The following is an 18,009-nucleotide window of genomic DNA, read 5'->3' as shown; positions in this document are numbered from 1 at the left end:
CGAATTCGGCCGGTACCTGCTAGAAGGACCAAATTTAACAGGTATGCTGAATTAAAGATGACTTTTCTTATCCCAGTCCAGCAAGGTATTAAGAAGTCTCAAGAAATGGGAGAGGATACTACTAATTTTCACCTCTTTCCAGTTTTTGAGCAAACTAATGAACAAGATCAGAGAGTTAGAGTTCATGCTGTAATCCCATTTAAAACTATTAAAGAATTAAAAAGTGCATGTGAGTCGTATGGTCCAAATTCGCCTTTTGTTCAGAGTCTGGTAGAAAATATTTGCTCACAACCCCTTCCTCCTAGCGATTGGATTTTTTTAGCCATATCTTGTCTGAGCGGGGGAGATTACTTGCTTTGGAAGACTTATTGGACTGATTTTTGTAATGAACAGGCAGAAAGAAACAGAAGACAGGGCATAGAAACGCCAGTAACGATGTTTTTAGGGACTGAAGATTTCGCTGATTTAGAAAGACAGTTAAATTATGATTTTGTAGTATACAATCAAATACCTGATTGTGCAAAACGCGCTTGGAGACAGATTGTCCCCAAGGACCAGTCCAATTTAGTTCTTACCAAAATGAGACAAGGTGCCAATGAGACTTATTCAGATTTCGTAGCCCGACTGTATCAGGCTGTGAACAGGTCCATCGGGGACCCAGGAGCAAGCGAATTTATCGTTAGGCAATTGGCTTTTGAGAACGCAAATAAAATTTGTCAGGATGTTCTCCGACCACATCGTAAAAAAGGAACAGTTTCTGAGTATATTCGCCTGTGTTCTGACTTAGATTCCACACAGTTGCAAACAGTAGCCTTAGCGACTGCATTAACAGAAACTTTGGGGCCGCAAAATTCAGGTCAAAAGTCCTGCGGTAGATGTTACGTTTGTGGAAAAAACAATCATTTTGCCCGCGAATGTCGCATGCGCAATTTTAAGTTTAGGGCTCCATCTACTGGCGATAATAGATATTACAGGACTCAGCGCCACGCGGTGGATTCAGATGGCGCGGATGAGCCCGCCTTCTCACCGCCGGCATTTCCTCCTAGCGAGAGGACAAAAAACTTCCGTTCGGCCCCTCCCCGGGCCAGGCAACAATACGGGGAAGTTCCGGGAAGGTCGCACAGTGTGACGTCACTGGCGCCGACCAGGACAGTCCGCGATTTTTACCGGGACAGGGACAGAGATCACAGACAGTTTTCTTAGGACCTTCAAAGACAGTTGAATTAGATCCTGAAACAGGGCCGGAACAAATCCCTACTGGGATTTTCGGGCCGCTTCCTGATAATACTGTAGGTTTGATTTTGGGACGTAATGAATTAAAGGGAGCCATTGAGGTAATATCTGGTGTGATAGATTCAGAATTTAAAGGACAGTTATATGTTACTGTAAAATCCAATTATGCCCTAAGGCTCACCCCAAAAGATATTTTTGCTCAATTAATATTATTGCCTTGTGTCTCAGAAAGGCACCTGCCGGTAGATTCAGTTTCTAAACCGCCGGACAGAGTATACTGGTCACAGTTAGAACGGCAAGAACGCCCTTTATTCAAACTTAGAATTAATAATAAAAATTTCCTAGGAATAATAGACACAGGGGCTGATATCTCGGTATTGTCCAGTCGGTTTTGGCCTAGGAACTGGCCTTTGCATGTAGCACCAGCTAACCTAGAGGGAATAGGACAGGTTTCACAGCCTGCTCAAAGTGCCAACTATCTCCGTTGGGAAGATTCCGATGGGAACAGTGGAGTACTTAAGCCTTATGTATTAGAGTCCTTACCAGCTAACCTGTGGGGAAGAGATATTTTAGCCAAAATGGGATTGTTATTAGTTACTCCAAACTCTATAAGGTCAGTTGAGGAAGTTAATCAGAGGTATTTTCCTGGAGATGATAAGGAGACCTTTCAGGAAGAATATCTGTTTACAAGCCAGTCTCCACGACAAAGATTAATAAATGCTCCGAACCAAAATTTTTACTAGGGGCCCTGAGTACTTCCCCGATCCCTAAGACAGCTGAAAAAATCATGTGGCTCACAGAGGAGCCTATATGGATTTCTCAGTGGCCCATCTCAGGGGAAAAGCTTAAAATAATTCATAGATTAGTTGAGGAACAACTTCAGGCTGGTCATATTGAACCAACGCTTAGTCCTTGGAACACACCTATTTTTGTTATTAACAAAAAGTCAGGAAATTGGAGATTACTACAGGATTTAAGGGCGATAAATCATGCAATTCAGCCTATGGGATCATTACAGCCAGGACTTCCCTCCCCCACAGCCATTCCTTTAGATTATAGCTTGATGGTAATAGATTTAAAAGACTGCTTTTTCTCTATAAGGTTACATCCTGAAGATTGTGAAAGATTTGCTTTCACTGTCCCAGCAATTAATTTTAAGGAACCTGTTAAAAGATATTGCTGGAAGGTACTTCCCCAGGGAATGCATAATAGTCCTACACTGTGCCAAAAATATGTTGACCAGGCGATAAATCCCATTAGAAATAGTTTTCCTGATGCATATATTATTCATTTTATGGATGATATATTATTGGCTCATGCTAATCCAGAGGTACTTTCAGAAATTTTTACTCAGAGACTTCGCTTACAGCAATGGGTTTATGTATAGCTCCTCAAAAAATTCAAAAAGTATCTCCTTTTCAATATCTAGGTCAGATAATTCAAGGACGTACAGTCCGTCCTCAAAATCTTCAGATAAGAGTTAAGGAGTTACGTACCCTTAATGACTTTCAAAAACTATTAGGAGATATTAACTGGCTAAGACCATCCTTTCATGATTCTATAGCTCAATTAGTAATTAAGGGTAGAACTAGGATTTTACAATTAATTGGATCTGAGCCTGATATCATAATTATTCCATTTTCTGTTCAACAGACTAATTGGCTTTTTCAAACTTCTAGCTCATGGCAGATAGCCTTTGCCGATTTTCCTGGACAGATAGATAGCCATTATCCTCGTGATAAGATTGTACAATTTGCATCATTAACGTCACTTATTTTTCCAAAAATTGTACGTTCTTATCCAATAGAGGAAGCTTTATCGGTGTTCACGGATGGTTCCAACTCCAGTAAGGCAGGTTTCTTCAGCCGTGTTCACACAGAGGTAATACAAACTTCTTATACTTCTGCCCAAAGAGCAGAGCTTCAAGCTCTGATTTGTGCCTTAGATTACTTTTCAAATGAGCCTATTAATATCTATTCTGACAGCTTATATGCAGTCGGAGTTACCAAAAATATTGAAACTTCAATTATTGGGTTTACTTCATCACAGGAGTTATTTGAATTATTTCATAATTTACAAAAGACAGTGCTAATGCGAAAGTACCCATGTTTCATAGGACACATACGTGCCCATACTAATCTTCCTGGACCTCTAGTTTCAGGTAATGACAAAATTGATAAGTTAGTAGCCTTTTGTCAACAGATGTCTTCGTATGACTATGCCTTAGCCTCCCATTCCTTACATCATTCAAAATGCTTCTAGCTTACGTAAAAAATTTAATATTACTAGAGAACAAGCTCATCAGATTGTAAGCCAATGCCCTAAGTGTGTTATTCACACCCCATCTCTGCCATCAGGGGTAAATACCCGTGGATTAAAACCAAATCAGATATGGCAAATGGATGTAACTCATATTCCTCAATTTGGTAAGCAATGTTATGTGCATGTCATAGTGGACACTTATTCTAGATTTGTTTTTGCCACAGCACGTACTAAGGAAAATACTCAACATGTAATTTCTCATTGCTTAGCAGCTTTTTCTGTTTTAGGGTGCCCTATACAGATTAAAACAGATAATGCTCCAGCTTATGTAAGCTCTTCTTTTCAACAATTTTGCCAAGAGTTTAAAATTAATCATAAAACAGGAATTCCTTATAACCCCCAAGGTCAAGCCATTGTAGAACGAGCTCATTTATCTATTAAGCTTCAATTACAAAAATTAAAAGGGGGGAATAGGATTGTGACTCCCCAAAATAGCCTTAATCATGCCTTGTTTGTTTTAAATTTTTTAAACTGTGACACAGAAGGTCACACTGCTGCTGAGAGGCAAATGTCTCCCTCAGTAATAGGCCCCTTAGGCAGAGTTCTGTGGAAAGATTTACAGACTGGTCAGTGGAAGGGTCCGGACCCGGTAATAATGTGGGGAAAAGGCCATGCTTGTATCTTCCCAGAAGGTGCTTTCCGTCCTATTTGGGTGCCTGAACGTGCTATCAGACATGGAGGAGATAGAACCCAGATTCAAGCAACTGAGGATCGACCCGGAGGAGCCACTACCCAGAAGGAGGAGATATCGGAAAAAGATGAAGAAAGACCAGATTGAACCAGCCGAAAAGCTGATTTCATGGAAAGATGTGAAGAAGCTAACAACCCAGGCTTCCCGAATACTTCGACGCCTAGGAAAGAACAGGACCCCAGTCTTGATGGTAGCGACAGTAATTGCCCTACTGGGCTATCAGGTAAAAGCGAATCAAGTAGACACTTACTGGACATATTTCCCAGATCCACCCCTGGTACACCCAGCTGTGTGGACTGGAGAATCTATTCCAGTATTTACTAATGACTCATTCATGATGGGAGGATTTACAGATACTCATATTACTCCCAATCATGTGACTAGATTTTATTATTCTGGCTACAGTGCCCAATTACCTTTGTGTTGGTCACATGATAAACATGCTGGCTGTCTGAAAGTATCATTCGAAGAAAAGACAGCGATCGGTAGGCCTAGACTGACAAATAATTCTATTTATGGGGACTTAAAACCTAATACTAGATCAGTAATTAAGATGGGACTTTCCCATAACAAGCCAGTCATTTCTACAAAACCTCCACAGATACCCCACTGTCCAAATAGTTCTACAATTGAAATTGGCACCTTTCCTAAATGGATGGATTGTGTAAATACCTTTCCTGTACAACATAAGGTGTCTAAAGCTAATGGGTATATTTTAGACTGGTCTCCAAAAATTGATAAGAGACAATTACGAAGAGATTCTGCTATGACACCTGCAGGATTTGTTAGTAATATTTTGACTTATAGTGAAGGAGGTGTTCAAAGAGATATTTGGCGTTTAATTGCTGCCTCAGAGTATTTACATTTTACAGATAAACCTTTACCAAAATTTGTCGGTAAGAACTGTAAAGAGGGATCTTGCTATGGCTTAAGAGCTTGTGTCCAATCTCCTTATGTTTTAATTATTGGAAATGTAAAAGTTAAATGGATAGATGACAGATATATTGTCACATGTAACAAATGTAACCTAACCAATTGTATTACTAGGTATAATGGAGGAAAAGGAGTGTTGATACTTCATCAGCCCTCTTTCGTTTTATTACCTGCTAATATTTCAGAGCCATGGTATGCTGATGCTGGTTTACAAGTCTTGCAGCAAATTCATGCCCAGTTAACAAGACCTAAGCATGCTATTGGAGTCATAATTGTTGGTGTTTTAGCACTGGTCTCTTTTATTGCCTCAACTGTCTCTGCATCTCTGACATTGTCTCAGAATATTCAGCATGCAAAATTTCTTAATAATTTAGCTCAAAATACTTCCAAGGCTCTGCATAATCAAGTAAATATTGATGAAAGGATTGAGACTAAATTAAACGCCTTAGAGGCGACTGTTATAAACATAGGTAATGAACTTTCAGCCTTAAAATTTAAGGAAAGGCTTAAATGCCATGCTAATTATAAGTATGTATGTGTTACAGCTGCCAAGTACAATGCTTCTCTCTGGGATTGGGAGAAGGTTAAAAACCATTTATTAGGTATTTGGCAAAATAGTAATAATAGCTTGGATATTCTGGAACTTCAGCACCATATGCAAGACATTCAAAATAATAGAGCTGATTTTTCAGATCCTTCTTCTTTGGCTAACCAAATATTGAAGGAGTTAAATGGATTTAACCCTGGAAATATTCTTAAACACTCCGCTTGGTACATTATTGGATTATTCTCTTTGCTGTTAATTCTCTTTTGTATTGTAACTATAGGATGGCGATTCTTGCAATCATGAATCCACGAACTCCAGAGAGTGAACCGCCGCCTCATTGTTAAGAAAAGAAAGGGGGAATATGTGGGAAGCCATTCTAACATGTGATTGGGTGACTCCCGTTAAGGGCCTGAGGCGCTTTGGCTGTGTCGAAGCTTTCCCGACCCTTTCCTGATGAGAGAGCCCATCCGTGTGGGGGTGTCCCTGACCACTGACCCCAGGGACCCAATCACTGACCTTGGAGTGCAGCCCCCCCTCAACCTTCATTGGATGGAATTCTCCCCTGAATCTCTTGTTCCCCAATAAAAAGCTACTCCCCGGCGTGTTCACTCTCTCTCTCTCCTGCTAGCCCTGAGTAATCCTCGCTGCCCTGCTGGGCGGCTAGAGGTGGGAACCAGAGAGGTGAGCCGTCTCGGACCTAGCAATATAAATAAGGTACTGTGTGTTTTATTTCGATCTCTTCTAACTAACTTTATGCCTAGAACCTCATTAATGAAACCACTGCGCAGGCCGCGTGGTAGAATTTCCTGTATAGTATTTCTATAAATTGCTATTCAGATTAAAGTCCCTATAATACTTTTTATTCCATAATGCATTGTTTTAAGAAAATGTGTACAACTCCAGGTGGAGTTCCAACTATGCATTTCTAAATTAGATTTTTTTAATATGGAGGATAATGTTTGTTAAACATTTTATTATGAAAAAAATAAATACAAAGATAAAGAGAACAATATAAGAAACTCTTACTTGTATTTATCACACAATTTCAGTAGTCATCAGCATTTTGTTATTATTTTATCAATACCACCCTTCCCCTAGCTGTTGGATTATTTTAAAGTTGGTCCAAACACTGTGTTTTGTCTATAAGTACTTTGATATGTTCCACTAAGACCTGAGAACTTTTTATTTCTTTTTATTTAACACACCTAAAAAAAATAACAGAAATTCCTTGATATTATCTAATGCCCATTGTTTGAATTTCTCTAAATATGTCATGTCTTTTTAATGTTCATTCATTTCAATTAAGACCCAAACAAGGTCCACAAGTTGCATTTGGTTAGTAGGACTGTTAAGTATCTTTGAATAAAGAGAAGACTCATCCATATTCTTTCTCTTCTACATTATATGTTGAAGAAACAGGTCATTTGTTGCCTTCTGAATCTAGCTGAGATATTGGTCTTTATAGTGTTCATTATGTTCCTGTCTCTTTTACACTGCCTATGAGTGAATTGTTAGAAATGGAGCCTTGATGAGATTCAGATTTCAATTTTTCTTTTGCAAGAATACTTAATACCTATTGCAGTGAAATTAATTATGTGAGGATGCACATAATATTTGGCTATTTTTCATTTTGTAAGGTTAAAACTGGTGAATGCAAATATTATTAGCTAATCCATTCTTGTAAACTTTTCTTCAACCTATCACCTGAAAGATTTGAGCAGCTATTAATAATGATTATTGTTCAAATTCATTATTTCATTAGGAGTTACAAATGATTCCATTTTAATTTCATCTTCTTTATTTATACTTGAATCATGCTGTCAGGAACTTCTTTTTCAGCAGTTATTTGGTCCTCTTCAATAATTTTTAGATATAAATATGATCACCTTTTGTCACCAGGCTGGCAAGATGAGCTGGGTTCAAAGGAACTGGCTGCAGCAATAACTAAGAAAATGGCGAAGAAACCATGCAACATATGAACATGAGTTTCGAAGGTCAAGGTTGGGACTGCTCAGTGACCCCAAGGGTCAACTCCATGCTGGGCAACACTAGAGAGAGAGAGAGAGAGTGTACCTAGAACCCTCCTATTTATTGGGGAAAAGACATTCAATAGAATATTCCACCCAAATAAGGGAAGGGGTAGGGTTTCGAAGAGTGGAGTCTTGCTTGGTGATGTCTTGTGATCAGCAGATTGATTGACATCTTGGCAAGTCACACCCATCTCAGGTGCTGTGTGGGATCACAGGCGAGTGAGAGGAAAGGCACTTTTGCATTGCACAGTCCAATCAGCACACAATGCCAGACCAGTCCCTTGGCATTGTGTGCTGTGAAGATTGGTACATTTAATTATATATAAATTTTATTGGAAAATGTATTAAAATAATTTTACCTGAAAGTATTAATGATTTTCATTATAAAATATTTAGGAGGGGGCTGGCCTTGTGGTGTGCTCACCTAGCAAGTGCAAGGCCCTAGGTTCAATCCTCAGCACCACATAAAAACAAATAAAGGTATTGTGTCCAACTACAACTAAAAAATAAATATTAAAAAAAATATTTAGGAGGAAGTGTACTAATGTTTGCAATTTACTTTGAAATGCACCAATATGTAAGGTAAATCAATAGATAAATAAAAACTTGGGTAAATGTGTGATAAAGTAAGTAAACTAAGTGAACTATGAAATTCTTTTAAATTTTATGTGTGATTAAAAATTTCCATAGTAAAATATTAAGAATGGACTGAGGCTGTAGCTCAGCGGCAGAGTGCTTGCATAGCATGCATGAAGCACTGGGTTCGATCCTCAGCACCTCCTAAAAATAAACAAATAAAATAAAGGCCATCTACAACTACAAAAAAATTGAAAAAAAATTATTAGGGAAATGGGATGAGTTTTAAGTTTTGTTTTTAACTAAAGTTTATTTTATATTTAATGTATAATTAACATGACATCATTGTTATATATATATATATATATATACACACACACACACACACACACACACACACACACACACACACATAGTTGCTGTAGTGGATTGTATATTTTTTCCTAATCTGTTGGTTGCATTTATATTTTGTTGACTGTTTTTTCTGCTATGAAGGAGCTGTTTTGTTTGATATAGTCCTGTGTATTTATTTTTGCTTTTGTAGCCTGAATTATGTGATATCCAAGAAATCATTGCCAAGGCCAATGTCAAGGAGCTTCCCCTGTTTTCTTCTAGTTTTATGGTTTCACGCCTTGCTTTTATTTTAGTTCTGTATAAATCTGTTTTTATGCCATAACACAGTATCTAAGGCTAGGTATGTATAAAAATTTGGAGGCTGAAAGTCCAAATTGCATGGCACTGGTTCTGGTGAGGGCTGCCTTTATATGTGTCACATCTTGGTGAATGGCACCATGGTACAAGTGCATGAGAGTGAGATCCCATGGCAAGGCAGGAAGGTAGAGATTGAGGAGAGGACCAATTTTTTTCTCTTGAGGGGACTAATGTTTCTTAAGGGAACTTTGTTAATCCCTTCCAACGGCATGCCCCTGTGACCCCCACTAGGCTCTGCCTCTTAAAGTTTCTACCACCTCTCATGCTATCACACTGGGGATCAATCTTTTGTCACATTAATCCTTGGGGGACAACCCACATCCAAATCATAGCAAGTTCAAAATTTTTTCTGCTTGATTTAGGATGCTGTTGAAGCTCTCTACTATGTTCTATATTTGTTAATTGAATTATTCAGTTCCAAGATTTTTGTTTGATTCTTCTTTATGATATCTATTGCTGTTGAATTTCTCATTCAGATCATGATTGTTTTCCTGATTTTGTTGAATTATCTGTGTTTTCTTACATCTCACAGAGTGTCCTTAAGAAAATTATTTTTATTCCTTTTAAGGCAGTTGGTGAATCTCCATTTCTTTGGAGTCATTATTGGAGAATTATTGTTTCTTTGGTAGTGTCATGTTTTCTTGCCTTTTCATGTTCTTATGTCTTGGAAAAAATTACCTTTTCTATATTGCACAGAGTAGCTTTTGTAGGGAGAGATTTTTCACCTGCATATATGGGTCTTAGTGTGCTGGATGGGAAGAGTATGGCTGTGATTCCCTGAAGTGCAGTGGTATAGCCTCTGTATGGTTTCTTAAGCTTTGATCAACATCAGCGATAGTGCATGTGCCTTGGTGACTTAAGCTATAAGAGTTTATAGCAGGAGTGACAGCAGCATAGGTCATTAGGATCCTCAGCAGCAAGGACTTTTGTGGTCCTCCTTTTCTCATTTCTCTTACAGTGGTGACTCTTAGCTTAGGGATTCTTCTTTGTGTTGAGTTTGACCTAGTCCTTGACTCGGGACTCACAAACCTGTGGTAGTATTTAGACTTTGGGGGTGCAGGTTTGCTCTGAGGCAGAGTTGGATACAGATTGCTGATAAAACTAGTCTGTCATTCTGAGGCACCTCCAGCAGCTTGGGCCCATGGTCTGGATTATAGATGTGACTTGGACTCCGAGGGCACGCCACAGCACTGGCTCAACTACTAGGTAGAAGGGATGCAATGGAGGATTGGGCGTGGGAAGCAGGGTGCAGCTGCTTCAGGACACAGTAGTGACTCAGGCCTCAAGGGATCATGTTTTGAATAGTGATGATGGTGGGACCTGGCAATGTCCCAAATTCTGTGAGGCTAACTGCAGCTATAGCAATGACTCTGGGATGGCAGAGCTCAGCTGTTGCTTGAGCCTTGGAATGTAGGGGGGTAGCACAGTGACAGCTGCACGCCTTGGTCAGGGGTGTATCTCACCAGCTTAGGCTCCAGGTGGCTAGTTCAGTTCCAGGGAAGCAGGACACTACTATTGTTCAACCTGTAGGGTTGGGTACAGCTCAGCCAATGCTGTTTCCTTAGGAGATGGGGTGCCATGTCAGCTCAGCCTGGGATGTATTGTTGCTTGATTTGGGTCAAGGCACCAATTCCTTGGAGGGTAATGTGCGGCTTCAGGTCAGGTACAGGAGTGTGGGGCTGCTCTTGGTGGCCAAGACACTGTTTACCCAGTAGGCAGGATACCACTTTAGTTCAGGCCTTGAGGGGCAGGGTGCAGCAGCAGCTGAGAGGGTAGATGGAATGGCTTTGTGGTATTTTGCTCCCACAGGGTAGGATGTAGCAGTAGCTTGTCTCAGAGATAGTGGGCCACTAGGTAGTAGTGGTTCAGTAGCAATAAGGCCTCAGGAATGAAAGGGTACTGAGATACTCACCCTGGAGCAGGATATTCCCAGCAAGATGCTATGTACAGTATACACATGAATCATAAAGTGTAGAACACAGTGTCGGCTTCGTGTGAAGACTGGGCACACCTCCTTCAGTCGGGCTTAGCACCTGTGAGGACAACATGAGTCCCAGGTAGTGAGGATTGTAGAGATCCAAGGTGGTGATTCTCAGGAGCCACTCTGGAAATACATGCCCATAAGTCCTGAGCAAGAGATGCTGAGCAATTATTGTGCCCTACAATAACTTGGGCTTTACCTCCACTTGGATAATGGGGCATGGCTCCAGGAGTAGGCGTCACCCGGTGGGGTTGAGCTACACTCACCTGTTCCTCTGTAATCCCACCCCTTGCCCCTTCTGATGTAGAATGTTCCATGGAACCTCCCCTTGTGTGTCCCCTATATAAGAATAAAGAATTCCAGTGGCTCTCTCTCTTTCCACAGGGCCCTAAGGTCACAGAGCCATCCCTGGATTTTGAAAAGGTACTTCTGTGTGTTTGTGTGCTTTCTTGGCTGTTTTAAGTTATCAGAATAGTCAGATTTTGTGAACCCAGCCTTAGGTCGCCAGCTAGGATAGATGGCAATAGGTGGTGGTTGCTGGAGTCCTTGCTTACCTTTCTCTTAGTTCTGTGCTAACTGCTACTTAGGGGTGGCAGAGGTGAGGTATTGCCTTTGTTCTTTATGTGAATAGCCTGGGTCTCTATACTTTATAGGGTTTCTACTACTCCTTTAATGTACTTTGGCACTTTTATTTAGTTATTTTAATCAAAATGTAGTTGTTTGTTGCTTTGCCTGTCTCTGTATTGGTGGATGAGTGCTAGGATTTCTAGTCAGCCATGCTGTTGGCATTATTCCCTGGTGTGAGTTTTTTTTAAAAAGGAGTTAAATTAAAAACAATTGCAAAAGTCATGTTCCAAATTCATAAATACTGTTTTTGCATCTCCAAAAACTAACTGTTCACACTGAACAGGAATTTTCCCTTTACAGGGATCAGTGTCCTTCAGGGATGTGACTATAGATTTCAGCAGAGAGGAATGGCAGCATCTGGATCCTGCTCAGAGAAACCTCTACCGGGATGTGATGCAGGAGACCTACAGCCACCTGCTCTCAGTAGGTAAGCTTTGTCACTGTGGTATCTGAAAGGAGGTTTCTGAGAGTGTTTCCACTCTCAGTTGGATGAATTCAGTGGAGCAATGTCCAGAATTCTTTATCTCCTTTGAGAATCTTCATATTACTCTATTCATAGAGATACATGACTACTATTCTTAAAAACAAACTCTATTGACCCATAAGATTAATTGGGCAGCTGGGCGCGGTGGCACATGCCTGTAATTCCAGCAGCTAGGAAGGCTGAGACAGGAGGATCGTGAGCTCAAAGCCAGCCTCAGCAATGGCGAGGTGCTAAGCAACTCAGTGAGACTGTGTTTCTAAATAAATACAAAATAGGGCTGGGGATGAGGCTTAGTGGTCGAGTGCCTGAGTTCAATCCCCGCTACCAAAAAAAGAAAAACAAATTGATAGATTGGGCTCTGAAACTGAATTAGCTGGAACCAGTCCTCTGTCATTTCCCATGAACAGGGTATCAAGTTCCTGAGTCAGAGGTTTTCATGGTGGAACAAGGACAGGAGCCGTGGGCACTGCAGGGTGAGAACCCACACCAGAGCTGTCCAGGTGAGTGAGTGTCATCCTTGTAAATGGGAGATAAGGGAGTTTCAGCAACGCAAGAGAGCAAATCTCAGCTGTCTTTAAGAATCTGAGGTGCTTTGAAATGCTTTTCTGGAAGGTACTCAATTTTTTGAGTGTCCTTGATATTGACTTCTCAGATAACTAAATGCCTTCTACCTGATTGACCTCTGCCATTTCTGTCTTCCTTGGCTTTTTGAATTCTGCCCGTAACAACTGGTCTCATTAAGGATTATTCTTTTTTGTTATGCCCTTTTTCTCTTAAATTTTTTTTAAAATCCCTACCTTTCATGTAGTTCTAGAGTCTTTGTTTACACATCCAGGCATTTATGGATCTACTTTACTTCAGATTTACTATGTGACACATATTCACATTCCTGTTAGACCCTTTTTTTTTCTGAGATGCCTTAGAACTTTTGTCTCCTGCTGCCCCCACCCATGCGGGCAGCTGAACTTAAGGTGGCTCATGTTAATTTCCAGGGACACCAAATAAAACACAGACACACACTTTACCTTTAAACAAGCTTTAGGACAGCTTCTCCACTCTCAGCCTTAGACTCCCCAAATGGGAGAGCAAGAGAAAGTCATGAGAGGCTGGCGAGAGAGAGCGAGCACATTCAGAAGTGGGCCTTTATTGGGAGGACCCTTGTTCTGAGAAAGATCCAAAAAAGACCAGAAGGGGCAGGATTACAAGGGTCAGGTGAGTGTAATTCAAGGGGCATAGCCCACATCTGAAGACATGCCCTTAACTTCCTGAACTGGGACAACGAAATGTAGTGATGGTCAAAGCCTTGCTTCAGGATGGAAGGCGCAAGTCATTCAGAGTGGCTCCCTACAGTCTCCAACCTGGGTCTCCTCCTGTTTTCTCCATAGTTATTTCCATGAGATTTTTCATTTCTTCACAGTTTCCCAATTGATGATTTGGGGGTCACTGTCACTTAACCTTTAGGTATACTTATACGTGATACTTGACATTATCAGTCACCTTTCCCAAACTTTCCTTCTCATGCTGCTTGAGTGACTTCACACTAACTAGGGTTTCTCTCCCTGATTGGTTGGATTTATTGTTACTACTTTGTGTACCTTACCTGCTTGAGTTTAATCATAGTCTTCAGTTTAAGACTCCCACTATAGGTCACTGTTTTGCTGAGGATTGAATCCAGGGGCGCTTAACCACTGAGCAACCTCCCCAGTCCTTTTTATTTTTTATTTTGAGACAAGGTCTTGCTAAGTTGCTGAGGGCCTTGCTGATTTGCTGAGGCTTCTCTCAAACTCATAATCCTCTTGTTCCAGTCTCCCAAGCCACTGAGATTATAGGCACGTGCCACCTGGCTGATAGAGACATTTTTAATTCATGCTTGTTATAAAATTTATAGTAAATTAGGGCTATGTATCATTAGATTACATAAATATAACTTTGCAATATATCTTGTTCTTTGCCTTATTTTTTTCCACATGTCCATAGTGCAATCTGCTTAGTTTATTTCCTTTCTTGAATTGTATGCCAGAATGTTTCCTATCAATACCATCGTCAACCTCCTCATCAAATGACACTCACCCTTTTCTCTTTGTTCAACCTGGATGAGGTATTTGTACCCTTCCCTTTAGCCTCTTTTAGCTGTTCTTTGAGCTAAAATCACCTCTTTCTTTTTTGAGAAGATGTATTTGGGTTTCAAACCTTATAACAGATTATGAAAAAGCTTCTTTCCACATTGAGCAGTGGGGTGGTATTACAAGTGATGTTTTCTTGTATTTCATTCTAGAAGAATTGCAACAGATTGGTGATCAGATAGTCACCTATCATCAAACAGGAAGTAAATCAATAAATGATACTGCTTTCATCAAGAAAATATGGACTACAGAGAGTCATCATGAGTATGAAAGCATTACAGAAATAATCCACATTAGCCCAAACATTATTCCCCCCTCCAAAAGACCCCACCAGTGTGGCTCATTTGGGAATGTCTTGAAACATAATTTAGATTTATACAGTCATTATAGAAGTAATACATCAAATAGCATTAAAAAGATGACTGAATGTAGTAAAATTTCTTCCTATACTGATGACCATGAGTATACTCTAACAGGAGAGAAATTATGGAACCATAATCAAAGTAGAACAAATCTCAGTTATAAACAAGTACCCTCTCGATATCAGAAAATTCATACGGGAGAGAAATCCTATGATTGTGCAGAATTTGGAAAGATCTTCACCCATAAATCACAGCTCAAGGTACATATGAGAGTTCATACAGGAGAAAAACTCTATGTATGTATTGAATGTGGCAAGGCTTTTGTGCATAAGCCAGAATTCATCACACATCAAAAAACCCATACTAGAGAAAAGCCCTATAAATGCAATGAATGTGGAAAGTCCTTTTTCCAAGTGTCTTCTCTCTTCAGGCATCATAGAATTCACACTGGAGAGAAACTCTATGAATGCAGTGAATGTGGGAAAGGCTTCTCTTATAACTCAGATCTCAGTATACATCAGAAAATTCATACTGGAGAGAGACACCATGAGTGCGGTGACTGTGGCAAAGCATTTACACAAAAGTCCACACTCAAGATGCATCAGAAAATTCATACAGGAGAGAGATCCTACATATGTATTGAATGTGGACAGGCCTTCATCCAGAAGACACACTTGGTTGCACACCGAAGAATTCATACTGGAGAAAAGCCATATGAATGCAGTTACTGTGGGAAAGCCTTCATTTCCAAGTCTCAACTCCAGGTACATCAGCGAATTCACACAAGAGTAAAGCCCTATTCATGTACTGAATATGGGAAGGTCTTCAACAATAGTTCTAACCTCATTGCAAATAAGAAAGTTCAAATTAGAGAGAAATCGTCCATATGTGCTGAATGTGGGAAGGCCTTTACTTACAGGTCAGAGTTAATTATTCATCAGAGAATTCACACTGGAGAGAAACCCTATGAATGTGGTGACTGTGGAAAAGCCTTTACTCAGAAGTCAGCACTCACAGTGCATCAGAGAATTCATACAGGAGAAAAATCCTATGTGTGCACGAAGTGTGGGCTGGCCTTCATCCAGAAGGCACACTTGATTGCACATCAAATTATTCATACTGGAGAGAAACCTTATAAATGTGGTCACTGTGGGAAATTCTTTACTTCCAAGTCACAACTGCATGTACATAAACGAATTCACACAGGAGAAAAACCTTACATGTGCAATAAATGTGGGAAGGCATTCACCAACAGGTCAAATCTCATCACACATCAGAAAACTCATACAGGAGAAAAGTCTTATGTATGTTCTAAATGTGGAAAGGCCTTTACTCAGAGATCAGACTTGATAACACATCAGAGAATTCATACCGGAGAGAAACCTTATGAATGCAGTACCTGTGGAAAAGCCTTCACCCAGAAGTCACACCTCAATATACACCAGAAAATTCACACTGGAGAGAGGCAGTATGAATGCCATGAATGTGGGAAAGCCTTCAATCAGAAATCAATACTCATTGTGCATCAGAAAATTCATACGGGGGAGAAACCCTATGTATGCACTGAATGTGGAAGAGCCTTCATCCGAAAGTCAAACTTCATTACTCATCAAAGAATTCATACAGGAGAGAAACCTTATGAATGCAGTGATTGTGGGAAGTCCTTCACGTCCAAGTCTCAGCTGCTGGTACATCAGCCAATTCACACAGGCGAGAAACCCTATGTGTGTGGTGAATGTGGCAAGGCCTTTAGTGGCAGGTCAAACCTCAGTAAACACCAAAAAACCCACACAGGAGAGAAGCCTTACATCTGTTCTGAATGTGGGAAGACCTTCAGACAGAAGTCAGAGTTGATTACACATCACAGAATTCATACTGGAGAGAAACCTTATGAATGCAGTGACTGTGGGAAATCTTTCACTAAGAAATCTCAGCTCCAAGTGCATCAGCGAATTCACACAGGCGAAAAGCCTTATGTGTGTGCTGAATGTGGCAAAGCCTTTACTGACAGGTCAAATTTGAATAAACACCAAACAACACACACTGGAGACAAGCCCTACAAGTGTGTAGTCTGTGGGAAAGGCTTTGTTCAGAAATCCGTGCTCAATGTGCACCAGAGTATTCACACTTAAACAGTATGAGAAAAACCTTACTGAGGACATGACACTATTGAATCCATGCAACAGAATAATATATATATTATTGTAAGTAGAAATGCCCACAGCAGAATGTGACACTGTACTGTTTACAAGAGGACCTCTGAGAAGGAGCTGAATGGCGGGGTGGGGGGATTCTACATTGTCATCACCATTGTTAAATCCTGGGGCATACTGAGAAGGAACTGGTGCTTTAGAGGAAGCCTTCTCATGAAAAATACAGTGGAACATAGGTACCAAATTCTTCATAGGAAGGATAAAGTTATAATCATGATAATCCTCTTGGTGGAATAGGGACAATGCCAGCAAATTGAACAGTAAAACAACACAATATAGAGGGTGGTGATATGTCCTTAGTTCTGTAAGTTGTTTCCTGAAGAACATATCTAACAGGCATGGAGGTTTTCATTCTTTGGTTGAATCTAACACATTTGTGTCTATTCAGTCTACCATTGCTACTTCTATCAAGGAAGTGATATAATAAAAAATATTCCTTATCTATACTGACACAAAAGAGTGTATGTGGATTCACCATTGTCATCTAACACAGGATTTGTCACCACACTTACAGCTACTTGTAGTGTCTTCGAGCCTCAGAAGCTATCATCACATTGTCTTCTGACCCCCAGCATAGTATCTTTTGAACTCAGTTCACTATCTTTGGGACAGCCATTTGAGGTAAGAATTTTCAAGCCTTCTGGGTCAAATTAAGTCTCCCTTATGTCACAGTTCTTCACACTTATTTGCCTTCCTTAATGACTCAACTTATATAAGAATAAATCACTAACTTATAACAAACCCCAACATGTCATGTACTCCACAAAGACCTCCCCACATGCCTTCAACACATTCATTTAGTTCCTGTCTTGGACCTTTGAATTTGCTGTGCCTCTGTACAGAGCACTGTTTTTCATTATATCTTTGTAGCTTTCCCCTTTATGCCTTTCCTCCAAGGTCACCTCATAGCCCTTCCCTACCTGATTAAAATCCAAGCCCCCTCTACCTTCCCCTTTTATCTTTCTCCATAGCACTTATGCCATGGAGCCTTATCTATGATGCTTTTTTGCCTATGGCTCCCACTCTAGAATTTTTTTGTTTTCTTTACCACTGTGAGCCTAGACCCATGTCTACCATATAGCAGGCATATGCACATTGTAGAGTATTGACCCATCCTTACCCCAGATTCCCTCAGTTCCTTTCTGTTTTGCAGCATATGAGGCTCCAAAAGGGAGA

The 18,009-nt window shown here is 40.3% G+C and overlaps 1 protein-coding gene across 18 annotated transcripts in view; it reads left to right on the top strand.

Moving 5' to 3' along the window:
- LOC308637105 (uncharacterized protein) overlaps positions 1-17,577 on the top strand; it is a 55,391-nt gene extending 37,814 nt beyond the window's left edge. For 9 of the 18 annotated variants that reach the window (XM_081273224.1, XM_081273222.1, XM_081273221.1 and 6 more), the window contains 4 exons: positions 11,409-11,447; positions 11,952-12,078; positions 12,543-12,635; positions 14,411-17,577. In XM_081273224.1, the coding sequence (XP_081129350.1) occupies positions 11,409-11,447; positions 11,952-12,078; positions 12,543-12,635; positions 14,411-16,752 (2,601 nt within the window). In that variant the 3' untranslated portion in view covers positions 16,753-17,577. Of the gene's footprint in view, positions 1-11,408; positions 11,448-11,934; positions 12,079-12,542; positions 12,636-14,410 lie in introns of those variants that run through there. The other 9 variants (XM_081273214.1, XM_081273218.1, XM_081273212.1 and 6 more) reach the window with 9 other exon arrangements.
- Positions 17,578-18,009: the final 432 nt, after the last annotated feature.

Source organism: Spermophilus citellus (genome assembly GCF_964194105.1).
Source record: "Spermophilus citellus genome assembly, chromosome: 18".
In the NCBI taxonomy this organism is placed as follows: domain Eukaryota; kingdom Metazoa; phylum Chordata; class Mammalia; order Rodentia; family Sciuridae; genus Spermophilus; species Spermophilus citellus.
Note: the sequence above shows the minus strand (reverse complement) of the source record. Positions and strands in the feature narration are given on the sequence as shown.